The following is a 26,751-nucleotide window of genomic DNA, read 5'->3' as shown; positions in this document are numbered from 1 at the left end:
CTGTACTCTTAATCCTTTTTTCTAAGTATGAAAACAAATCTATTCCTTACATATTGACAAGAAGAGTGAACAAGGAATCATTCACTTCTTTCTGAGGTTCCGACCTCCACCAGAGCACCATCATCTCATGCAAGGCACTAATTCATTTATTCAGTGAATAGGTACAAAGCCCATGCATGTGCCATACATTGTGTTTGTTGACAAATAAAAATGGCAAGCAATAGGATATATTGGAGTATATGAGGAAGCCATTTGGTATAAACCTAATTCGGCTTGACTTTGTTTTTTTCCAAAAGGGCCTGACTGTGGCTATTGAGCACGCATTGTATATCTGCTTAGATATTTCCTATGGCCAGAACAAAGGCCCTTGAGATAAAGGTGCAACTTCACTCTCCCTCCCACATTGGCATTTCCTTAGGGATAAGCATCTTTCCTTAGGCTAGGAACTGATTGCTGCACTCACCTTTGACCACCCAGCTCACCTGTGACCACTCAGCTGGACACAACAGACCTGCCACCCTGCTGTGTTCACTGAGACAGAAGACCTACCTGCTATTTCCATCAATTGCTGTGCCGACAGAGCAGTCTCGCGACTATTGTAAAAGGGACATTCCAATCCTGTGAGAAACATCCTCTCTGGGGGTATATAACCACTCTGTGCACCCCACTTCTTTGGTGTCCTTTCTTCCTTCAGGAAGAAAGGCCCCGGGTTATAATCCTCCTGATGAGGATTTTTAGGCTGGTTAATTTTAAAATTACAGATGAGAAGCAGACTCCGAGGTGTGGAATTTGCTCGTCCCTTTGTTGGGAAATATTTAAATTTCTAAGGGAAACCTCTATCTGTAAAGACGCCTCCCTCTCTGTGCCGGGAAGAAGGGGGATGGCCTTATCTCTAGAAACTCTTAATGCCAGAGGCAAGAACTTAAATTGGTTACTGTCTGGCAACCTCATGTAACTGACCGCCGCCCCCCCCCCCCCAAATCCTCCTTTGTCTTTAGCTGAGGATAAAATTCAAGTGGTAACTTCTGCCATTTACTCAATCCGGTTTGATTCTTATCTAAAGTTTGTGGGACCACCAAACGGCCGGACCCTACAGGCACTGACATCATTTTAACTTTTTTACATATTCCTTTGTCTTGTAAAGAGACAACTCACATACCTATGCCTTAAACTTAGCCTTACTCTCCACCCAACTTTGCAGCAGAAGCGGCAGCAGCAACAGGAACAGGAACATGCCGGCAGCAGCTCTGCCTGCCCATGGGTCCTGTCCCCATGTCAGCAGCGGCAGCAGCAGCTCCCCATGCCAGCAGCATCTCTGACTGCCCGTGGGTCCTGTCCCCACGCAGCAGCTCTGACTGCCCATGGGTCCTGTCCCCATGCTATTCTATACTATTCTCTAAATAAAAGAGCCCTACTGCCAGATCTTAAGAGTCTAAGAAATCTTTCTTTCGACTCCTCGGCTCACGGATCCCGCATCACTCAGATTTAAGCTCAGAATAAACTCACCCAAATTTTCATTTATAGATTGGTTATGGATTATTTTCGTCGACATTGTCTACACTTACCAATAGAAACTTCAAAACTAATGGGTTTATCTCCAATCTTCCGGTCAATCATGGTAGCTTCGAAAAATGCTCCAAAGAGTAAAAATTCCTCATATTTTTCTGGTACAATCTATAGAAAGAAAAAAAAAACATTAGACAAGGCTGGCTCTTTTTTTAATCATTGGGAAGCTGAATTAGTGATGCTAACCTGGTCCAGGGTAATTCCTAGGCATTTGAGTCTCAGTGTCAGCCTGAACTGGCACATCATTTCCCCACTAATCAGACAGGGAGGAACGAGGACCTTCAAACTACAAATCCGAATTCAGCCATTTATCTAGAATGATGTGGTCTCAGCCTCCTGAGCCACACCTCCTTATGATAAAATCTTCTTTTATTTTAAAGGCTAAGGTAGGTATGTGGATCTTTCTAGGTGCTGTTGGTGAAACCCAGGCTTGGAATCACCTGCTGGTGAGCAGACGTTTAGAAAAAAGACAGACTCACAGGATGAAGCCCTTACATTTGAGCATAGTTTTATGCATCATACAGCGTGGTCACATACATTCTGTTTGTTCCTCTTAACAACCTTAACAGGTCAAAATTTGGATCGTTCCCATTTTACAGATGAGGAAACTAAACCTAAGGTTGAGGTTAGTAACTTTCCCAGTATTCTGACCACAGAACCTGTGTTCTTTGAACTTCGACATGTGTTAACCCAACGCCTTGGTGCTAACTCAAAGACAGACTTTACTTCCTGAAATAACATAAGCCCAGACAAAAGTGGGTGCAGGGTTGGGCATTTGCATCAGCATCAGCCAATTAAGTGTGTCCAGGATGGGCTATAAGTGGTTGCTGCTGCGAGGGGTGCACAGGTCCCAGAATCACAACTGCTTTTACATTGAAAAGGGCCTTAGAGCTCATCTGCTCTAACCACCACCTTTTATCCAAATAAACTAAAGCTCAGAGAGACTAAGGGGCTTCCCAAGATCACATAGCAAGTTAAAGTCAGTCAAGATTTGAAGCCTGGTCTCCACCGAGGCTGCCTTCTCAAGGAGCCTGCATTCTGGAAGATGGGACTGTGACAGGTCACAAGACAGGAGCCATCTCAAGATAACACACAACTATTTGCAAATGACTCCTATTGACATGGAACAGGCTGATGGTTCAGGGAGCAGATACAGCTGGGACACCGTGACACAGCATCACGTTTCTGAGCGAAGAGGCTGAATGAGCCGGAACCATGCAGTCTGCGCTTCCTGGTTTTACAGTTGGATTCATTAAACTCCATGGAAAAAGAAATAAGGTTCTTCTAAGGAAATAAAGCAGTTGTGGCTTCAGAGGTTAAGAGCCCATTCAATCAAGAGCCCTGACCCTTGTCCCTCAGAAAGCCAATGGGTCCCCAAAAGGTGACCCTTCCTTCAAACAGGAGCCTGCTGTGCCGTCGGCATCAGCAGGAAATGTTTCTATTGACCAGAAAGTGTCAGACAGGGTGGGGGCCAAGTGCTGGATCTTAGTCACAGAGCACACACCCCTCCCACCTGCTGCCCCTGTATCCCCTGCCTATAAACCAGCCACTTATCTCCCTTCCTGAGGCCGAGTTTACTCTCTGGGAGGAGATTAAAAATCACTTGGAGACCTGGAGGGAATGTAGGCCACGTAACCTGGAAGAGGGACAGCAGGCTCCATAGCCAGACAAACATTTCTTCAAATCCCAGCCCTGCTTCTTCCTAGCTGGTTGACTTCAGGCAAGTCATGTCCACTCTGGGCATCATTTTCCTTGTCTGTGAAATAGACATCATAGTAGGGCCTACAGTGGGGAGAAATGAGATCATCCGTGTGGAGGACCTGGTATAAAGCCTACACATATAAATGCCACAAATGGTAGTCAGGATGAGGATCTCAACAGATTAGAATTCATGTCTCAATCCTACCCATCCTTCGAGGTACAACTCAACTGCTTCTTCCTTCTGGAAGCATACCTTGATTCCCTGAGCTGGAAAAAGGTTGATGGTAATGTTTACTTAGCTCTTGTTACATGTCAGATGTGGTTTAAAGAATTTTACCCACATTATCTCATGTAATTCTCACAACTCCCCTGGGAGGGAGATATTTTGATTCTACTCATTTAAAGATGAGGACACTGCAGTCCTGTGAAAGATTAAGATAACTGTCCAAAGTTACAAAGCACGATGAATATTTATTGAGGGCTTACTATGTGCCTTCCAGGCTCTGCTCTAAGCACCTTGCGTGTATTAACTCATTAAACCTTCACTATGAGCCTACAAAGCAGAGGTTATTATTGGAAATAAGCATAAGGAGCTTAAGTCACTTGGCCAAAGATTCAGATAGTGGCACTGTTTCTCTAGAGGCAAGGCAGTAACCATTACACCACACTGCCACATCTTAAATCCAGCTGTCTTCCTGGAGAGCCCAACATTTTAGTCGTTATACTTCACTCACTCTAGGAAATAATAGCACTTTATCTGTACCTCTTTATTGCACTTATCACTTTCTACTTTCTGTACATTTATTTTGCATGCCTTACCTCCCCTTCTAACCATAAATTCCATGGAGTCTGACTCTTTTTATTCCTACCAATGTTTAGGATGATGTTTAAACAGGAAGCTACTCAACAAGTGTTCACAGAATTTAGAAATGAACATATCTATTGGATTAGTGATGCTCTGTGAAAGTTTGGCATAGGGAAGATAAGCTTTGATGGTGGTGATGAAAGGCCAACATCATGGGATCTCATTTGTCCAGATAGGCAATGAGATCATGGCTGCAGCAAGAGAGATTGGAGCTTGAAAACCCTGGAGAGCTAAAAAGAGGAAGATGCTGCAAGAAAGGATATCACCGTGTTGGTGAGGGCGAGCTCTGAGCTATTGAGGCTCTGAGGAAGGTAGAAGCCCAGTGTGGTGGTTTTAAAATATGTCCATAAATTCTTGGAAAAATCCTCTCCTCAAAAGGTGAAGCTTAATTCCCCTCCCTTTCAGTGTGGACTGGACTTAGTGACTCATTTCTAACAATTACAACATGACACAAATGTCAGTGTGTGACTTCCATGGGTTTGGTCATAAAAGACATTGCAGTTTCCGCCTTGCTCTCTCTTGGATCACCCACTCTGGGCGAAGCCAGCTGCCATGCAGACACTCAAGTAGCCTATGGAATGGTCCATGTAGTGAGGAACTGAGGCCTCATGCCAACACCCAACAAGGAACCAAGTCCTTCTGCCAACCGCCAGCGAGTGAGTAAGATGTGAGCGCACCATCTTGGAAGTGGATCCTCTAGTTCCAGTCAAGCTTTCAGATGAGACTGCAGTCCTGCCAAAATCTTGATTGAAACCTCATGAGAGATTCTGAGCCAGAACCACCGAGCCAAGGTATTCCCAAATTCCTCACCCACAGAGAAAATAAATATTTGTTGTCTTAAGCTGCTAAATTTGGGGGTAATTTGTTACATAGCAATAGATAACTAATAAACCCAGCAAGAAACTGACACGTTTCTTGAACTTCTTGTTTGTTCGGGAAAAACAAGAAGCCAAAATGAAGAGAGGAGAGAGGTGAAATAAAGGTTTGAATGATACTGAATTTTCCCCCTCTCTTCTACCTTCTACACAATAGCCAAGATGGCCCCTGGCCTTGTAGGAAAATGTACACTCTGCTCCACATGTTCCCAGTCACCCTTTCTTTCTGCTATGATCTATTTTTTCAGACGGCCTCAGAAAAAATATCTTGAAGACATTGGCTTGGGTTAAGAAAATCTTTACTAGCCCCTTTCTACTTGGCAATCCCTGTTTAGAGAAGAATGCCCAGTATCAACAGCAGGAAAGATTGTCACAAGGACAGATACAAGGCATATCGGCCTAGGTGGCTACCAAGCTACCCACGATTTCTGGCAAAGTCCAAAAAATAAGTTTCCAAAGTTGGCATATATTCTGAAGAAACACACATAAATGTAATCACGTCAAGGTGATGTCAATTCTAACCACAACAAACTGACAGTACGCATTTCCAGAGAATATTCTCCAATATATAAGTTCAGAGGGGGAGCCGGGGGCATCCATAGAAAACCCAAAGTAAGTCACAAACAACAGGGTGGAGAGTTCTGAATAGCTGCCCATGGCGGTGGGAGCAAACCACAGTAACGCTGGTAAAAACAACGAGAGCAAATGGATTGCCTGCTTACCACATCTGTGCTAAGAACCCTGCTGACCATTTTACAGGCATCCCCTCACTTATCCCCATGAGATGCCTATGACAGAGGGACTATGACTACCCCATTCTGTTGATGAGTAAACTGAAATACTGAGACGAGTTAGTACTAGAGCCATGAATAGAATCAACCCCCAAGATTTGCAATCCTGTGCTCCAGCCTCTCCCCCACAGTTTCTTAAGATTTATTAGATCCAAGAAGTAAAATTACGCGGCTCTTCCAAGGCTAAGGTGACCTGCATGCTACAACCCTTCAGTCTAGTCTCCCCTAGGAATGGACAGCTCTGGGAAACCAGCCATCACCTCTCTTCCGCACCCGAAATGATTGGTTGACCAGAGAAATACACTCCTAGGGACAGAATCATTCAAGCTGAGAGCTGAAATCCACCCACCCCTGCTACTAACAAAACATAAAGTTCTTTTGTTGCTTAACTACAAAGTACTATTGCGAAACTAAACAGTTGAGAGGATATTCACTGTTTGAATTCAACTTGGGGCCCCAGATCTCTTTCTCATAATACAGAACCAGGCTGGAAAAGTGCTAATATGCTTTATGTTGAGTAATAAGCAAAGATAAGCATTCCCTTGAATTGTGATTTCCCCATAGGTTTGGGGCAGGAGAACAGGTTTCTCAATTTCTTGTATCCCAGCTGGTCACCCACCCTTCCTCCTCTTCATCCCTCATCCCACATTATCTCATATCTCAAGCATATTCTAAGCTAACAAAGCTAAACAAAATTAGGCCACAGATGTGGTTCCGTCCACCACCTCACCACCCACTCCCACTAGCTTCCCCAGAGCACTTTTATTTCTCTTTTACTCTGGTTTCCATGGGAATCCATGTTTGGAGGGACGCTGAAGGAATTTATCACGAGCAGATTGCCGTGATGTGTGCAGGAAGAGGCAGAGGATCAGCCCTGCATACAGGGCTGAGCCGACACACATTTTGCAGGGGGGTGAGACCTGTGCAGGCCTTCAGAAGGTTTGGGAGCCTGTGGCAGGTTCTGTCTCTGCTCCGGGCTCACCTCACAGGAGCAGTGGAGCAGTGCTCAGACCTACCTCCGGGGGTACATCGAAAGGTTCCACCTCGACCTCTGTTGAGTTGGTCTTGTCCGAAGCCTGCTGGGGTTTTCCATCATCGGTTTTGTCATCCTTGTCTTTACTTGAACCTTTGGAAGATTTGGAATCTTTGTCCTTCGAAGACAACTTTAGTCCCTTGAGTGCTTTGGAAAATTTAGACTCCTGTGCCCCTCCCGAGAGGATTTCCACAGCAATTTCTACCAAGATTCTGCCCCGGAATGACACGCCTTCTCCGAAGCCTTCGTTCAATTCCTGGTAGTCGTCCATCAGGCTGTGGTTCCTGGGTGAGCCATACAGGTTAATCCAGGCAGGTCCGAAGGTAGGTAGAAAGCCTAGAAAGATCCCAAGCTTTAGTTGCCTGGTTATGTTTACAAGCTGATTATTTTTTTGCTTTATGAAAGTTGTGCATATTCATTTAGAAATGTAGAAAATGCAGAAAAGACAAGAGAAAATATTTATGAGATATCCTGTCACCAAAAGACAGCCATGATTACCATTTTGCTATATTTCTTTCTAGTCTTTCTTCCATGCATATGTTTATACTCATTCACTCATTGTGATAATACTATGAATGCTGATATGCATGCTCACCTGTTCACTCATTCATGAAATGTTTATTGACTCCTAACATGTGCCAAGCACCATGCGAGACACTCAACATAGAGCCCAGTGGAGAAGAAAGCAGATACAAACATTAAACAAATAAATATTTACATTCTAAATGCTATGAAGGAGATACACCTTCTGCTGCAAGAACAAATAACAGGCTGATGTGGCATGGAAAGGAGTTAGGCAGAGAGAGCAGAGAGAAGAAAGAGTTCTGGGCAGAGGGAACAGCATACAGCAGTTGGAAAGGAGCTAGCAGATAGAAGCAACTGAAAGAGAAAGCCCGTGTGGCTGGAATCCAGAGAGTGAGCTATGTGAGAAAAGTTTGGAGAGGTGGGTGGGTCTTGGGGCCTTGACAAGAATTTTGGTCTTTATCCTAGAAATCACAGGAATATTTTACAGAGATTTAAGCAAAGATACAACATAATCAGATGTGTGGGTTTTTTTTTTTTTTCCTGACTGAGCAAGATTGGCCCTGAGCTAGCATCTGTGCCAGTCTTCCTCTATTTTACGTGGGTCACCGCCACAGCATAGCTGACACATGGTATAGGTCTGCACCCAGGATCCAAACCCGCAAACTTGGGCTGCTGAAGCAGAGCCTGCCAATCTTAACCACTACACCACAGGGCTGGCCCCCCAGGTGTATGTTTTAAGATCACTCTGGCTGCTATGTGAAGGATTATAAGAATGGATGTGGACAAAGTTGTTCAAGGACCACTTCGTCATCAGAACTGAAGACATCAGTGGCTTGGACTAGGGTGGTGGTAGCGGAGATTGAGAGAAGTAAGTATTCTGAGATATGTTCTAAACGTAGAACTGAAAAGACCTGATGATTTTAGTTTACAATTAGCACAGATATTTTCCTTTCTTAATACGTAGCATCTGGGAAAACGCAGTGTCTGTGCAAACATGATTTGGCAATAGAATGTTTCATTTTGACAGGCAGTACAGGACTGCAGTCCTGAAGCTTGACTGCCTAAGCTCAAATCTCAACTCTCAGCTTGACGTTTTCAAGCTATGGGACCTCGGGCGAGTTAACTTTCCTCTGCTTCAGTTTCCTCATCTGTAAAATGGAGATGTTAATAGTACCTATCTCACCTATCAGGATCAATAGAGATAATATCTATTAAGTGCTTCACACACGCCTTAGGAAGTGCTCAAGAATATCTGCCATTACTCAATAAATACACGTATCATAATTTGCTTAATTCCCCCATTGTTGACAAATAGATGTTTCCTTATATTGCACTATCAATAGTTTTATGCCTAAATGTTTCCTCCTCCACTTCCCCTCCCCTCCCCAGACTAAATTCTATTTCTCCTCTGAGTAAATTTTTTTTTACTAACAAGTTTTTGGTTTTATTTTTGTTTTGCTGAGGAAGATTAGCCCTGAGCTAACATCTGTGCAATCTTCCTCCACTTTATATGCAGGTCGGCGCCACAGCATGGCTGATGAATAGGCCTGTGCCTGGGATCCAAACCCATGTACCTGGGCCACTGAAGTGGAGCACGCCGAACTTAACTACTATGCCATGAGGCCAGCCCCTCCTTTGAGTAAATTGTAAGAAGTAGAGATATTGTGTTAAAAGGGGTAGAAAGAGGGGCTGGCCCTGTGGCCAAGTGGTTAGATTTGCGCACTCCACTTCGGCGGCCTAGGGTTTCGCCGGTTCAAATCCTGGGCGTGGACATGGCACTGCTCATTGAGCCATGCTGAGGCGGCATCCCACATGCCACAAGTAGAAGGACCCACAACTGAAAATACACAACTATGTACTGGGGGGCTTTGGGGAGAAAAAGTAAAAAGTAAAATTTTTAACAAAAAACCAGGGGTAGAAAGAATTTGGGGCCCCTGATGTCTACTTTTTTGAACACTGTCATACATCTCTTGAACGTCATCAAGATGTTCCTGAAAAGTTGTGGGTAAAACATGTTTACATCTAGTTAAGAAATCCTGTGGATGGGTGGATGTGCTTTCTGCATAAAGCAATTGCGTGCCAAACCCTTCCAACACAGGAAGAATCGAACGTTAGATCTTTAATGAGGCCTCTCTATGGTGTCACTCTGTGAGGGCATAAAAATGTGTACAGCTTGTTCTCTGCTTAAGCCACGCCTTCAAGATATATGTGTATATGTATAAATACACACACAGAGACACACACACACACATATATACACAAATATATACATCAATTAACACAAATTTGCAGCGCAGAGAAAGATTGCCTTGGGATTAAAGAGAGGGAGGGTTTACTGGGATATTTAGAGAATTACCACCTGCTAACCCAGGTTTTGCAAATAAAGAGCATCATACTGGGTGGAGGCTCTTTCAACCTTCTCAGTGGATTAGCTGGGGCTCTCTGTTCCCTCCCCGGCTCTCTGAGCGCACAGTCAGAAGCACCTTCCTGCCATACTCATGTTCTCGCGCTCCCACGAGTGAGTTGGGGGCACAACGTTTTTGGACTATTTAAACATGTAATAACCATTCTTAGCATGCGAACCATACAAAAATGTGTGGCAGGTCCTATGTGGCCCATGGACTATAATTTGCCAACCTCTGAGCTAATCTAAACTACGGTTTTCAATTAAGAGACCTAAAGCCCAGGAAGAGGGAGTGACTGCCTCAAGGACACACAGCAATGTTTGTGGAAGACCTGGGACCAGGACCGAGCCTCCTGGAGTCCAGAGCTTTGCTCCCGCCACTGCCCTGACCACAGACCACGCAGAACATGGAAGGTGCCTAACACATTGCCTGCTCCGACCCTCTTGTTTTAAAGATGAGAGCTCTAAATCAATCATTTCAAGACCCTATTTCCAAGCCAGAGGCTGTACCTTTATCTCCATCCTGTTCGTTGGAGATTTTCTTCAGGTCAATGAAATGGGTTGCCAGCGCTACATCATTCATGCTGCCTTCATCCCACACCTGGATTTTCACCCTCCGACACAACGGAGGGAACATTTCCTTGAAGACCACCTGTTCGTGCCACACAGGATTGGCACAGTTCTTCTGCACAGTGGTTCGTCCCTAAAACACAGCCAGAGGATATGAGCCATGCAAGGAAATGAAAGAGGCCTTTGACCAACCAAAGAAAACTCTTCAAACCAGCTGGAAATATAAAGCAAGTTGCTAAAAATAATGAACCTTCGTACACCCAACACTCATGAAAATCAGCTATACCCAGCAAACATTACTGATGACCTACTCTGTGCCCGACATCAGGGACAAATGTGAGTAAGTCACGAGTCCTGCCCACAGGAAGTTCTCATCGGCATACTGGCTTTGGAGTGAAACAACCACCCGTTACGGGCAGGAACTGTTCCATGCATCTCCAGAAACGCAGCAGATACAGTTAGACCCTGAGTTCATGTTTCATAAAAGTAGGACCTTGTGTAAATCACTTCCCCAGGCGGGACCTCAGTTTCCTTGTCATGAAATGGAGGTGTCATCCAATATGACCACCAAGGTGGTCCAAGTCAAAAACACCTCAACGCTCACCCTGCCCATGGGAGGGGTCAGGGTAGGCATATATTTTAAGTGCAGAGACAACAATGTGTCAGCTGGAGCTTCAAAGTCCAGCCAACCAAGATTAAGCTCTGACCACATGCCCAGGCCCTGGTACTTCCAGTGGCTCCAGTAGGGAACAGAGATGTCCAGACTTACGTAGGACCAGGACTACCTGGGGAAACTGTGGAGAAGATTGGGAGGGAGATGGCAATTCTGCAGGGTCTGGGGACTGGGAAACAGGCCAGGGAAGTGGCCAGAGGTGAGGAAGGAAACCTGTCTGCCTGGCTCCTAAATCATGATCCCCCCCAAAGCTCCTCTCCGTGATCTCCAACAGAGAGTGAGTGGGTGATCATCCACTATTTTCTTATCACATGATCCAGGGGCTTTCGTGACAAGCTTTCTCTCTCAAGGCACTTCCTAATCTTGGCTTTAACTTAATTTCATTGGACTGAAAATACCCTGGATAAAGATCAGGGGTCTGGCCTAGACCTGCCAGTGTTGGTGATAATGGTTCCTTACCGTTTGCCCAGCAAAGGAGACCTCCACGAAGGGATCCACAAGGTCCTTACCGTCACCCACAAATGCTTTGGTGACGTTCGCCATGATGCTGGAGTTCATCTTGGGTAACCCTTCCGCTTTGTAGAGTCTCACATAGAATCTGGCCCAGGGTCTCTCTGATGGAAACCCTTGAGGGATCAAAAGGTTCCTTGGGGTTTGAGTGGGGAAACAAAAACAAAAAATGAGAAGGCTCCCTCACTTGAAAGAATAGAGAGAAAAGGTAGAAACAATTTAGAGGCAGAAAGAAGGATCCTGATATAAGAGAAAAATCTGAAAAAGATTAGGATTCGTCGCTAAAATGAGCTTTGTTCCTAATGTTAAGGACAGCAAAAGGTATGAATAGAGTGAATGCCAACTCATTCAGGTGCTGGAATTATAGGAAAAACACTGTCTCTCACTCTGCACCTTAAGAGAGGTGCATTGTCTTCCCTTTTCACAACCCAGTGGTTGAAATTATAATTCCTTCAAAGAAAAATCAGCTAAATTCAGATAAATCAGATAAGCTCAGGAACGGCTTATCTATTATGGCTTATTACAGGAAGACAGGCTGTTCTTGTCCTAGAAGCTGACTTCCCAAAGGATAGTCATGCCTTTGATAAGAAACATCTTGGTGCCTCCAATAGAGCAGAATCCCAAGTGAACAAGCCATGATCTTGGCTGTTCTCATGTACCCAAAAGGAAAGGGATAGAGGAAGGGGAAAGAGACAGGGAGATTGGGACCTGTCATTTCCATTGAATGGCCCTGGATGGACCTGTCTCACTTTTCTATTTGCTCCTCAGCATCAGAGATTTTGGGGTTGGTCTTTAAGACATCGCCTTTCCCAGTCACGCTGATGTCACACTTCAGGTACCCCTTTGTGCCGGTCGTGATGTCGCCAGGGTCTGTGAGCAGGGCCCACTTGTCGCAGAACTGATGACCTGTAAAAGCATCCTGACAGCTCAGAAATCCTGCACAGACGGACCCAGCAGCTCCACCCAGTTCTCGCCACACCCAAGGCCTCCCAAACTCTACTCCCTAAGAAAGAGTAGCTCATGGCAGTTATTTCCAAGTCTCCTGTTGCCTCCCTCTCCTTCTTTCCCTCCTCTCCATTGCTTCCCACCCACGTCATCTTTTCTCCAACCTGCCACAGGTATTGGGGAAGCCTTCAACCTAGTGGAAATCGCATAGGCGGGATCTAGCTTTGACCAGATCAGAGGACGTTAATGGACATATTTCACTGGCTGTAAATGTGGCTCGTGGATCTTTTTGTTTGGCCCTCACTGTGAGTCCAAACTTCAAAATCTAGACTTCTGGCTTATCTTAAAAAATGTTTGTTAGATCTGGCAATACACAGTGCACATTTCCACACAACAGCAGGTGGTAAAGGGGCTGAGTAGACACCACTCCTTCCATATGGGTTGTGAACCCTCCGGTTCCCCACAGCCTCCAACACCCCTTAGTGTATTAAACTCAGCCCACTGCCCTCAGTTATGCCCACTGCCTGGCCCCGCTGGGGTCATGTGATTTGGAATCACTGCTGAAGACAAGGGGACTTTCATGAGAAGATCTATGTTGCTGGCTCTGTTGCTTATTAGCTCTTAATCTAGCTTCTCTAAGTTTCACTTCCTTATAAAGCAGGGATAATAATAATTATTATAGTAAATCCATTTATGGCATGCCACAGTCATTATTCTGTGCTGAGTTTTGTCCTAAGCACTTTATGTATGTTTATTAACTTAATCCTCCAACAACCCTATGAAGGACGTACTACTTTATCCCCATTTTGAAAGATGAGGAAACGGAGGCACAGAGAAGTCCAATCATTCACCCAAGGTTGCACAACTAGGAAAGAGCACATGGGAATTTGAACCTGGCTCTCTGGCTCCAGAGTCCACATGCTTAACTTCTATACTCTTCCATCTTTCTTGCTTGGGTCTCACAGCACTAAATTAGACAGAATTTGTAAGGAAAAAAAAAAAACTGCTCAGAAGTATGGAAATATAAGATAATTTTAACAGTAGATTGTAAACTTTGAGGAGAAGAGTCATGTCTTGCTCAACTTCGTGCAATTGGTGCTCAAGGTCATTGAAAGGAGGGTGAAATGGATGAGTGCATAAACAAGCTGGACCTCCAGGTGTGGCAAAGTGGAGATGAGTAAGTGAGAGATACCGGGAGGCGATGCTTTCTTACCAGGTTGATTGTACACGGTCCCCAGGTCTACTTTGAAGGAGCCAATCAGTACACTCCCTATCAGCTTGTGGTGAAGGACCTGAGGAGAAAGGAGGCAGTGAGTCCAGCAGCACTGGAGTTTTTGGAGGATATATCTGTTAAGTGGGTTCACAACATCTCAAAGAGGATTTTAGGTCTTGACTCTTGTCTGGCTTTCATTCTCTTCTGAACCACAGTGACGTTTGGTCCTGGAACCTCAGGGCTGGCTCAGAGGTCGTCCAGGAGGATCTCACCTGTACCTCTTCCTACCGCAGGGTCTCAGCTAATCCTCTACTGAAGGACACTGAACAAATGTCACCACCTGAAAGGGTGGGGGTTTTTTCCGCCAAAATGAACTCTAGTGCAGCCCACCCTTCAACACTCATCTCTGCCTGTTGAAACTCTACCCATTGTTTGATGCCTAGTGCCATTGTCACCTCCTCCAGCAGCCCTCCATGATCCTCTGCAACTGAAGGTGTTCCCTTTCTCCTCTGCACTCCCACAACACTTGGCTTGCAGCTTTCTCAGAGAACTCATCACGTGTTGCCTTGAGAGGTTTTGGACACGTACAATAGTCAGAACAAGGGAGGTGGTCATCCTCAATATTTTGTCTGATCAGAAGTCAGCAGAGTGCCTGGCTGGTGACAGCAGCACACTTCAATGCTGATGTCAAGATGAGGAGGCTCTGACGAAGGTGACAGAGCTGGTGCCAGGTGCAGGAGCTGCATTGTGTGAGAAACTGCTGAAGAATCAGGAGAGTAGTTTAACCTGGAACCCCAGAAAAGAGGAAGCTGGAGGGAATCAAGGAAGGGCAATGGTCACTGAAGAGTCTTCAAATCTTGGAAACACCACCATCTAGAAGGGGGAGTAGGTTCCCCGTGTGGTTCCCAAGTTACAAGAAGAGAGGTTTCAGCCCAGTGTAAGGACAATTTTCACAACAGAACTGCCCAGCAATGGCATGTGCTTTTCCAGAAGCATCACTGGAAATAATCAAGTGGTGCCCGAGAGCCCCACGTCACGGAGGTGGCAGAGAGGGATTCCCGCAACAGCTGGAAGTTAGACTAGATGCCTCTGAGTTCCCTTCTAACTATAAAACTCCATGAGTTTCTTGATTCAAGGATGGGTTCCTACTTTCTTCTACCCACCACAAGGCCTTGTTCATATTAGGGGTTCAATCAACATTCAGTGAACTAATGAATGATTGACCAGGCGAATGATGGATGAATGGGAGACCGTGGAGCTTCTGAACAGCTCCTTTTGGCAGAGGCAATAAGAAACAATAAATTCAATGGACTTCAAGAAATGAAGAAGTGACAGCCCTCCCCATCTCCCTTCCCACTCTTTCTCCCTTGCCCAGACTTTGCAGAGGAGTTAGAGAACTGAGGGGCAGTCAGCACAGCTTGGCTTGAGTAGAGAACTTATTTAAGGCCACATGCAGAAAACTCACTTCAACCCTCCCACCCCGCATGCTTGCAGTTGCTAATGCAGCTTCCCAAAGACCGGAGCCAGAACACAAGCCTGACTCTGGCTCTCTTCCCAGGTTGAAAGCATCTGGGTCTCTGTGGGCACAATGGGATGCAAGAGCCCCATATGGATCTTTAAATAACACAGGAGGCCTCCTCCAACCATCCACCCAGTGTGAGCACCAGGCCACCCTGGAGTGGTCAAGCACTAGATTACAGGAACTCTGGGGCATCTCACACACACAGTGCTGGTGGCCCTGTATGCCTGGGGCCACTGTCAAGGGAAGATGGTCTTTGACACCACCAGGGTCTGCCACAGTCTGGCTGTTCCATAGCATGTGCTTACAACACTCCTCGCTTCTTCTCCCATGCTGAATTTATTCTGGGCGTGCTGACTTTTAGTCCACAGACTGCCAGAAAATTTGTATTAAACGCTCCCCTCTCCAGAGGAATTTTCCCTTTAAAATCTTTCGTCTCTGTCCCTAAGGATCATTTAGGGAGCCCAAAGTATTCTCTTCTTCCAAGTTAGAGGATGAGAGACAGGCAACAGCAGCTTTGATCCTCTGTCTAGAAATCCACTCGCTCCACAGAGAGTCAGGACCCTTGTCTATGATACAGTATAAAAGTCTAGCTGTTGACTGTGTGTCTGCAATCTGCGTGGTCCTAAGAGCCTGCCCTAAAGCCTATCGCCCAAACAGGTGGTTGCCCGAACTGTGCAACGTCCCAAAGCCCTGGGCAATGCCCCAGGTCCCAAAATAGCTGCTGCACCACCTGTCATCATGCCTGGAATTCAAACATGAAGAATGTTTGGCTCTTGATGATTTTTCATTCTTCAAGGGTCACATTCTTCAAGTGCCCCTGAGAAAGATAATATCATAATTGCACTATTACCTATGCCTTATATATAATATATACCAATATAATAATGTGTATCAATATAATAATATGTACTAATGTAATGATATGTACCAATATAATAATATGTACTAATATAATAATGTGTACTAGCATAATAACACGTACTAACATAAGATAATATAATGTATATAATAGAGATGAGTGGGTGATAAGGACAGGCAAGGATGTCTCCAAGACAAGTTTCGCATCTTCGCAATTCTAATTAGAGTTGATGTCACTGTTTAGGAAAAGCTTTCCTTCTCCAGGCATCTTACGTTGGCACATAAGTAAGACTACTGCCCTTTCAGAACTATTTGGCAGAGAGCCCTTCCCCTTCAGCTCCTGACCTCTGCCTCCTCCAGGCACGCACACCCTCGCCACCCTCTCCCTGGAGAAGCAGCAATATCTCAGACTGGTGGCAGAGATGCAGTCTGTCATCCACTGGTCTCCGTCCTTTGACTGAGTGGTGTGAAGTGGGTTACGATCCATTTGGCCTGCCTTTCTCTCATCTGGACTAGCACAGCTTCAACACGGCACTTTCCCTTCCCACTCCTGGCCTCCATGTGGCAGGCCAACCTGGATAAGGCACCTGGCCAGACCAAGAAGCTCTCTCTGTCTCTACTCTTCACACTTGACCTGTGGAGGCAGGAATTCACCTGGCAGGGCTTGAGGGAGGGTCTATGCAGCAGACCCAGCCCACTATGGGCAGGTCCTGTGGTCTACACTCAGAGGCAACTAGTAAGAAGCCAAATAGCAAGCACTTGCTCCACATCACATTCTCTGATCCAGCATCACTGATATGTTTGGTTCCTTACTGATTCTTTTTCCTGTTTCTCCATCTATCACCAACTAGCAGGGGAAGGGATGTGATTAATTATCATTACTGAGGATATCACCCCAAGAGAGAAACAGTAATATTTGCTTCATAAAAAGAAAGAAACCTACTCAAAATGGCAATCCATTAAGATGTCATTTGAAGCATATGTTTCGGGTTCTCACATCAGTAAGCTGCACAATTCAACTCATGACGGCTTGATACTAGTTTGTAACTTGCTTCCAAGAAGCATAGATTTTCCTGAAAAGGTTTTCCTTCCCAAACTCCTCTGCATGCTGATTTCAAGTTCTATCCTTTTGGTTTCAAACTCACCAACCCACACTCATCCTCCTGAATCTACTTGTCTCTAAGCAGGCTGAGCTGTCAAAAAGAGTTCCCAATGCCCAGAAACCCTCCCACCTCCCCCTACTCTCACCACCAATGATATACTTACTGAGATTTTGATGATCTTGTCAAAAAGATGCACTTGGGGCCCAATGAAGTCGAAGACAAAGTACTGTAAAACATAGAGTTCATTCTGACCATAAATTCCAGGCTTATATCTACAAATTCTATTTCTGGAGTAGATGTAGATCTGTAATATTCTAACCAATTGCTGCATGGTCCCCAACGGCATGAATATACCATCAATTGAATGGCAGTCCCCTATTTAAGGTCATTGAAGTTATTTTCAAATACAAAAGAAAGGCCACCAACCACATCTTTGCACAGGATATACGGGAATTTTCCTCTAAAACGGACTTGAGATATGGAATTGTTGGATCATGGCTTATGAGAATGAAAATATTTAGTAAATAGCATGAAATTTCTTTCTAAAAGGGCTAAGTCACTTCTCATTCCCACTGGCAGCATATGAAAATAGCCATTTCTCCATATCCTTGCCAATCCTTGGTAATGTCATTTCTTTTAATTTTTTTTACCTATATATAAGGATGGATGAAAATCATATCTCAATGTGGTTTTAATTTGGGCTGAACTTGTTTAAAATCTAATTTTCTCAGGACTTTTCAGTTTCAAACATTCCTGTGAAATTCCCAAGGTTGACTAGGCAGAGAATGAAAAGAAATTACAGACAGGGAGATTTCTAATTTTAAGAATGTGATTGAATCTTAGAGTTGAAGAAATTATCTAGACTGGTCTCTATTTTCTACAGATAAGAAGGCTGAAGATTAAAGGATTTAAAAGACATGCCTAGAGTCATACAGCTAGTGATTGCTGGGCCTGGGACCAAAGCCGAGTTCTCCTGAAGTTATCACACAAGGAGTTCAAGTACCAGATGTTTCACCGTCTGAACTTTATGGAGTACTCCCCACTGTGAGGTTGGATGCTCCTCAGATGTCAAAAATTAGAGTGGTGTTTTGTTGCAGGTTGTGTGTTTTGGGGGCTGGTGGGGACATGGAAGGCAGGACTAGGAGGTTGTTTCACGGATTCTTTGTTTTGTTTTTGAGCTACAGCGTGGAGGAACGACACAAAGACGTCAGAGATGAACACGATAGCAGTAAGAAAGGGAGACGTGACCTCTACAGCCTGCGTTTAGAGGGCAAAATAGGAAAACCAAAATGTGGAAACTGAAAGATGTCATCGTATACTATAACAAGAGACCTTCAAAATGGCAGTCCTTAGGTGTCAAGGAAAGGTTACATTATGTTAAGTGTCTTCTGTTTAAGAGAACAGGGAAATATCCATAACATTTCAGGAAGTTTTTCATATATATGTGCAAAATTTTTAAGAGTTTTGGTGTTTAGAATTTCTTTTATGTGCAAAATTCACTTACACGAAATTCTCGATTCTCTGATAGATAGGATGCTGTGGGTTCCATTGGATCAATAAATTAGTTTCAATGTCTATCGCCTTCTGCTGAGTTTCACATGTTTCAAACTCAACTGCCTCACCCAGGTTCCCTAGATCTCCAAACCCAAAAACATTTTCCTAGCTGGGAAATGTTCCCCATCCCTACTAGCTGGTTCCTTCAACCTCTGGTGACCTTTGGGCTTGAAAATTAGAGTCAAAACCTGTAACAAAGGTTTTTACTTTAACTTCTATGTTTTTATTTGATTTCCTACTAATTACACTTGGGTCCAATTTAATGTCGTTTAGATCCAGGACTTGAATGCATAAAGCAAATACTAATTATAACAACTAACAAATCTGTAGAGCTTTGCAGTTTTAAAGCATTTTCCTGAACATCATTTCACATCACATCCATGCCAAAAGATGTTATGGGGGTGGGGAGTGGAACAGGAAGGAAAAATCTGCCACTTGCACTCATGGTGAAAGGCTCAGATGCAGGAGGGACGAAGACAAAGGAGTTAACAGCTCAAGAGGGATTTGGGTATTGCAGGTTAATTTCATTATCCATGCTCCCTCTGCCTTCCTTTTCAATTACCACTCCCATTAGGAAAATAATTAAAAGTTTACTGCCTTTTTTGATAATTCATGGCGTCTAAGTGTGTATGGGAAAATAAGCACTGTTGTACACCGTTAATTGGAGTATAAATTGTTACCTCTTGGGAGGGCATTTTGGTGATATCAAAATTTTAAATGCATATACGCTTTGTCCCAGTTATGACATATAAATATTATAAATAGTATCCAAAGGCTAAAAAGAAATTTAATATCCATCAATGAGAGGTTGATTTACTAAATTACAGTGTAGCAATGCAATGGAAAATTCTACAGCAATGAGGGGAAAATGAGACTGAACCATATGGCCTGATATAGACTGATCTCCAAGATACATTGTTTTGTCCAAAGAGCAAGGGCCGGGACAGCACGCATAGAATGTGTGTGTAGAATGCTATCATTTGGCTGCATGTTTATTTGGATTCTTGCACCTGCCTGGATTATCTCTGAAAGAGTACACAAATGCCTGGTGAGGTGGCTGCCTCCAGGGAGGGAGAATAAGGAATTAGGGATCAAAGATCAGAGGGACACATATTTTTCACCATCTATCATTTTATACTCTTTGTATCTTTTACTGTTTTTTTTTTTTTTACACTGTGTGAACTTTTTATTTTAAAAAGAGAATGTAGTGTGTACATTTAGAAGTTTTATGTCTCTCTTTGATGTTCTTCTTTACCATTTTTATACTGCTTAGAAAAATACAACTGTTTTACTTTCCAACACAGCATGCCTATTTCAAAATTAGTAATTAAACTTTGAATGTCTCTGCTGTGCAAAAGAGCACACATCTCCTCACTAACCTACACACTTATTGAATATAAACCCAGGGCTCATAATAGATGAAGATGAGCTTATAGGAAATAAGAAAATGGGTCTATTGAAAACATAGCAATGAATGTAAAATCAGGATGAGTTCCTGGCCTCTCCTTTCCATCATCTTTTTGTTAAAAGGTATCATTTTAGGGGGCGGTTTGTAAGAAGCCTCAAAGGGTTTGCTGTGGGCTTAGATGAGCCATGGGAAGCTGTCACGAAGGGACACAGCTTTTCCATTTGGCTGAAGAATACAGCAGAGCGGTGGTGAAGAGAGAGTTGGGAGAGAGGTTGTTGGTGACTTACTTCATTGTAAAATGGGCTGTTGGTTCCTTCTTTCACTGCACTTTGCTTCTTCTCGTCCCCGATCTCAATGGTCACGACTGGGTCAATGTTCTCGCCCACCAGCTGGCGGGCCTCGATGATGGTGATGGCAATCTACAACACAAAGCAGCGTGTACGCACTCTGGACCTGGCTGTTCATCCACGCAAGAAGAACTGGGGGAGGCTGGGTAGGAAGAGTCCATCACTTACTTGATAATTTTGGGATCTGATCTCCCCATCATGGATCTTAGTCAACAGTTTTGATCTATTAAAAGAAAGTTTAACATATTTGTTTCATCAAGTTAGAACACACTTTAGATCCATAAGCCATGATCATATTTTCCCAAGTATTCCTAAGTGCTTTTATTTATATTGTATCACATATTCTCTTTACATCTCTGGGGGAGTTAAATGGACAAGGGACTTAACCTCCCTATGACTCAGTTTCCCCATCCTAAAAATGGAGCTAAGAATAGCACATGAGGTGACTGCTACAATTAAATGATATAATGCATACAAAGTTTTAACCCAGTGCCTGGCAAGAATAAACGTCAACTCTTATTGTGAGCATGATTATCAGTACTATTTATTTTTTCATTTTACAGAATGAGAAACTGAGATTCCCCAGCATGTCAGTGGCAGAACTGGGTCTAAACAAGGATCTCCTCGTCTCCCGTCTGATCCTACCCACAGGACCACTTTGCCATTGCTGGTAGATATAACAATTCTGAGGTTTGTGATTGCTTTTGAAAGGATTGGTAAAAGAGAAAATTGAAAGGAACAGCCAAGATGCCATCTCGGTGAGATTTCACCTTCCAGAGGATTTCATTTATCTGGACTGTCATAAGTAATTAAAGACAGATGTGCAACACCTGGCCATTTAGAGACTGGATAATAGTAGAAAGAGATGCAGAATCCCTGTTGTCATGGAAGCTGCAACGGGTGGGAAACGAACTGAGCTTGAGTTCCTATTGAATTTTATTTTCTTGCCTCCTAACAATACCATCTTGCATTTGACTTCATTCCATTTCTGCTGATTGTAATTGAGTCCAGCAGAGACCAGAGTAAACTAGTAAAAACCTCAAGACTTTGGAGTTGGGCTGATCTGAATTAGAATATTTGTTTTTCCCAATTTTGTGACATTAGCCTTAATTTCTCATCTGAAAGTAGAAATCATAATTCCTACCATATAGGGTTGCTCTGAGGATTAAAGGAGATAATGCATGTAGGAAAGGGTAGATAGCAAAAGGTGTATGTTCATTAATTAAATGGCAAATTCATGCTGATCATTTATTATGTGAAAGATCTATGCTAGTCTCAGAGGAAAAACAAAGATGAACAAGCCATCATCCCAGCATTTGCAGAGCCAGCAATCTATCCAAGGGAGGGAGGACCAAAGCACATAAAGAGAGAAATAGTAAATACAAAATGTGTCATAGAAAATGAGACAGAAGTTCAGAGAAGAGAGAAATTCCTTAGAGCGAGGGTAAGCAACACAGACTGCACTGCAGAGGACGGATCTGAATCGAGCATCAGCTGGGGGTAGGATCTCAACTGTTGGAGAATGCACTGACCAAGGAGAAAGCAAAAGGCTACTACTCCTGACTTTTTCTCCTGCCTTCCTCCGTTCCATGTTATTATCCTGGTGAAATAAATAAATAACATCCTTTAAGTGATCCCTTAAAGAATATTAAAACATAATTGAAATCCCTATTCAGGGGCTTGCGGGAGCGGGGGGGTGTGGGGGGGGGGTTGTCATGTTGTGGTGTAGGGGGAAGAAGATATTGCAGTGTATACGTGCATACAAATTTCATGTCTTCTTTTAAGCATCAACCTCTGAGCTATCACCTTCTCTGATTTCCATCTGTCTCCCACTCTCCTCTGCCCCTTACACACATACACTGCCATCCTGTCACAGCCCAGTAATAACAACTCAGAATCTGCCACACAGGGAAGCAACTAATTTGCTTTATTGATAGTAACAACTCTGAGCAGAAAAAGAAGGGATGGGCATGGAGAATTATCATGAGTAAGAAATTGACATAAACAAACATGGTAGCCTGGAAGCATAGATAGCTCCAATTGTTGACTTCCTTGTGTCTGTGCTCTTTGCCCTGTAATTTGCAATCTCCTTTCACTCTGATGTGGGCTGCTCTTGTGACTTGCATTGGCCAACAGAATGCAATAGAAATGACTTTTGCCAATTCCAAGTGTGGGCCTCAAGAAATCGAGTGTACTTCTGCTCTTTCTCTTGGAACTTTGCCATCACTCCCATTGAAACAAGCTCCGACTAGCCTGATGGATGACCTGATACCATGCGGTGGAGGGCCCAGCGGTCCCAGCTGAAGCAATCCTAGACCAGCCTACCCTCAGCCAACGCTCAAACTAAAATAAGCAGAGCTGGTGATACACACGAGGGATATATCTGTGACTATCTGGAGCCAGTAAAACCATCCAATTAATCCATAGATTCGTGAGCAATAATAAATGCTTATTATATTAAGCCACTGAGTTTTGGAGTTATTTGTTATATAGCAACAGCTAACTGATACAACAAATGACATCAGAAGGCCAGTTTGTTCTGACTTTTTGTTGGGTAGTATAATAACCACCTTCTCATTTGGGCAAACACAAAGCTAAGACACCTGGCACCTTGATGAATTAAAGAGCGGGTGAGGGACAGCTCCTGGATCTGTCTCCTGTTGCTGCTGTCCTTTTTGAACTATGAGGGACAGGAGGACCCTAACCCAGGGAATTTAAGACTAGAAGCTGGAAGAACCAGGACCCTGGCCTACTGAAGGCTGAGCAGTATCAAGAGACCAGCACCACGACAGAAAAGCTGGGGAACACAGAATTCTGTATTCCTGCCTTAGACCTTTGGCTCCTTGTAGACAGTGAGTAGGTGCTATTCTCCTCTGTTCTCCTGGAGCCTGCAGGGTCACATGGCCCATGGGAGATGCTCGGTAAATGTGTTTTGACTGCTGGCATCAACACCGTACCTTCTCTTTGGAGGAGCTGAGGGGACAGGAGTGAGAGACACATCATCAAAAATCAAATCTCCTCCTGGTCCTTCCTGGTGAGAAGGTCCCTCCTGTGCCGCTTCTGCTTCACTTTGACCATCTAGAGAAGCAAAAAGGGAAGAAAATGTTGTTGAGTATCACACATAGTGGCGATCTGATCCCCCACTCTGTGTCCAGCACTGTACCAGTCACCGTAAGGGGTACAAGGCGACTTTAAGACAGTCCTTGCCAGTATGAAACTTAACGTCTTATTGGCAGAAAAGGCAGACACATAGCTTAATTTTTCTAAAAAACTATGTGTCTTCTATCTATTTCCAAAGAAGAGTAGGCTTCTATGCACAGTACCATAGAAAGGAAACAGGATTATGAATTTAAAGACAAGTTTTCAAGCATGACCATGCCGCCATGGAACTTTAGACAAGTACTTTATGCTCTCTGAGCCTCATTATCAAAATTCAATGTGCATAAGAATACCTGGGAAGTTGTTAAAATGAGATTCTGATTCAGTAAGTCTGGGGTGGAGCCCCAAATTCTGCATTTCCAACAGCAAGTTCCCAGATGAAGCCATTCCTTCTGCCTAAGGGCCAATTTTGAGTAGTGAAGAGTCCTGGGTTGAATAATATTCCCCAAAGATAATGGGTCCTATTCCTTGGAACCTGTAAATGTGACCTTATTTGGAAAAAGGACCTTTGCAGATGTGATTAAATTAAGCGTTTTGAGACGAAGAGGTTATCCTGATTATTCAGATGGGCCCTAATTGCAATCGCATGTATCCTTAGAAGAGGGAGGCAGAGGGAGAAAAGAAGAATGCCATGTGACCACGAGGCAGAGACTGGACTGATGCTGCCACAGACGAAGGAATGCCACAGCCACCAGAAGATGGAGGAGGCAGGAAATGGATTCTCCCGAAGGAGTGGGGCCCTGCGACATCTGGATTTTGGTCCAGTGACGCTGATTGTGGACTTGTGGCCTCCAGGACTGTGAGAGAATAAATGTGGGTTGTTTCAAGTCACCCAGTTTGTGGTAATTTGTCACAGCAGCCATAGGAAACTAGTACGCAAGGGTTTAGAAATGTTCAATGAATGGATAGTAAACAGATCTTCAGGCCTTCCGCTCCCCAACCCGAGGGATTCTGATTTAGTTTATCTGGGATATTGCCCGGATGTCAAGTTCTTTTGATCCCCCAGGTGATGCTGACGTGTAGCAAAGCTTGAGAACCACTGCTTAACCAGGTTTTTGGCAAAACCAAGGAGTGGGTGGAACATTCTCACATACTAAGAGACTCTGCACGGTGTAGTTTAAGGCTTGAATCCAAAAGGTTGGGGTTCGAATCCCAGCTCTGCCACTTTCTAGCTCCTGGATTTGGGGCAAGTTATTTAACTTCTCTCAGCCTTGTTTTCCTCCTTTCTAAAGCAAGGCAGGGTAGTGAATCTACCCCACAGGGCTGTTAGGAAATTAAGCAAAGTAGATACACCCCTAGCACAGTGCCTGCCAGGTGCGTGGCGGGAGTTCAGCTGTGCGGATTCCAAGCTGGGTGACTTGGGCGAATCACTCAGAATTTCTTGGCATTTTTTTCCCTTGCCTATAAAATGAAAGGATTAGACAAGAAAAGTGATTTTAAAACAGCATAACCCTTTCACAAGCATAATTTTATACTGAACCTCAATATGCAACACACGTCTATTTATACCAAGCTGTTCTATGTGCCATGGGGCGGAATGTGGGGCAGAGGGCCTCCCACCGGGCCTCACCGCCATCCTCTTCAGGGACCCCTGAAGCCATTTCTCAGGACCCCAGGGGTCCATGGGACTCAACTTATCAATTTCACCATCTCTAAACATCTTCCAGCTTTGATAGATTTTGGTTCTCTGATTTTAATCAGCAAACCAAGCAAAACAGTACCAAGTCAGAAGACAGCCCATAATGTCACCGGAGCTCATGGACACAGGCCTTAGTAGGTGTTCGGTAGTTACAGAAAGGATGACTGAACGAATGCAGTCTGCTCTGACTCTTCTCTCACTCGGGAAATAAAAGACAGACCAGCCTGCAGAGCCACCAGAAGGAATGCCAGTGCCCGACTCATCCCTCGAAGCAGCAAGATAAGATGAAGCCTTGCTCCCCTACCTGACTACGAGGACCTCAAGGATAAGGGGCAACTGTTACAGATCCGGGTTTCCGGTGAACGTTCTTAGGTTCTTTACGTATGCCCGAAACTGTGCTCGGATAGATGCTAAGGGTGGAGGGATTAACCAAACGCGGACCTCTCCCTCTAGGGGTTTACGTCACAGAGGTAGAAACGCAGTCAGCTAAAGCTTATTCTATTCATTCCTTCATTGAGCTACTACTATGTTCTCTCCAATCCACTTACCAAGGAGCATCCAGGGTGAACTTCTTAGAAAAAAAAAACAGATCATGTTGTTTCTCCTCTTAAAACCCCTTGATGGCTTTCCATTGCAGTGAGAATAAGTCTGAAGTCCACACATGACTCTAACTCCCTGCTCTATCTGGCTTCCCTCTCCTCCTCTTGGCTCACCTGTCCCTCTGTCACCCCCCTACTTAATGCTTTCTAGTCACTCAGGCCTATTTCAGTTACTCCTAAATAAACAAACTCTCTCCAGCTTGGAATTTTCCTTCACAAGCACCCCTCCACCTGAGCTGCCCTCCTGGCCCCTCCTCTGGTGGGCTTCCGCTCTTCCTTGAAGTTTTAGCTTAAATGTTACCACCCCAGAAGACCCCTCTCCGACTGCCCTAAAAGCTTCCCTAATGGTCTCCATTTCAGCAACTGTCTCTTTCTTTATAGCACTTTTCTCAACTTGTAATGCCGTTACCTCTTCAGGGTCCCAGTAGATAACAGATGGCCCATCCGGAACAGAAGTATTTAAGGACTTTTGACAAAGGTGTGGGTGTAGAAAAATCCCAAAGGGTTGTGAAGCTATCTGGGGCTCACAGCAGCCAAGCTGTTACCACTCAGAGGCCCCCAAAATAAGAAGAAAGAGCAGTTACCAGAACCTGGAAGGAGAGGAAGTCGGGTCCAGCTCGCTTCCCTACAAGGAGTCACAACCATCCTTCAGCTGAAGGACACCTCCACCTGGAGCCTGGCCCCGCTCTCCTCCCTCCCTCAGACCTCCTGCTGGGGTGTCCCACTGGGGAAGGGACCTGGGTCAGCATCCATAGAGGTCAGCCTCCTGGGACAGAGAACACGTGGAGAAGGGTGGAGAATAGATCTGGAGGGGTAAATGAAAGGATCCCGCACAGGGCTGATCTCCCTCTAGATTATGCAATGTCCACCATTGTATACCCACAACCCAGC

At 44.4% G+C, this 26,751-nt stretch overlaps 1 protein-coding gene across 6 annotated transcripts in view; it reads right to left on the bottom strand.

Annotated features, from left to right (window-relative positions):
• Positions 1 to 26,751, bottom strand: part of FER1L6 (fer-1 like family member 6) — a 213,824-nt gene that overhangs the window by 87,708 nt on the left and 99,365 nt on the right. For all 6 annotated transcript variants that reach the window (XM_023648929.2, XM_023648930.2, XM_070222469.1 and 3 more), the window contains 10 exons: positions 23,421 to 23,541; positions 20,632 to 20,686; positions 20,404 to 20,535; positions 17,318 to 17,380; positions 13,672 to 13,750; positions 12,263 to 12,419; positions 11,463 to 11,649; positions 10,271 to 10,463; positions 6,815 to 7,167; positions 1,566 to 1,674 (listed from right to left, as the gene is read on the bottom strand). In XM_023648929.2, coding sequence (XP_023504697.2) covers positions 1,566 to 1,674; positions 6,815 to 7,167; positions 10,271 to 10,463; positions 11,463 to 11,649; positions 12,263 to 12,419; positions 13,672 to 13,750; positions 17,318 to 17,380; positions 20,404 to 20,535; positions 20,632 to 20,686; positions 23,421 to 23,541 — 1,449 coding nt within the window. The remainder of the gene's footprint in view (positions 1 to 1,565; positions 1,675 to 6,814; positions 7,168 to 10,270; positions 10,464 to 11,462; positions 11,650 to 12,262; positions 12,420 to 13,671; positions 13,751 to 17,317; positions 17,381 to 20,403; positions 20,536 to 20,631; positions 20,687 to 23,420; positions 23,542 to 26,751) is intronic.

Source organism: Equus caballus, chromosome 9 (assembly GCF_041296265.1).
Source record: "Equus caballus isolate H_3958 breed thoroughbred chromosome 9, TB-T2T, whole genome shotgun sequence".
NCBI classification, from domain to species: domain Eukaryota; kingdom Metazoa; phylum Chordata; class Mammalia; order Perissodactyla; family Equidae; genus Equus; species Equus caballus.
Note: the sequence above shows the minus strand (reverse complement) of the source record. Positions and strands in the feature narration are given on the sequence as shown.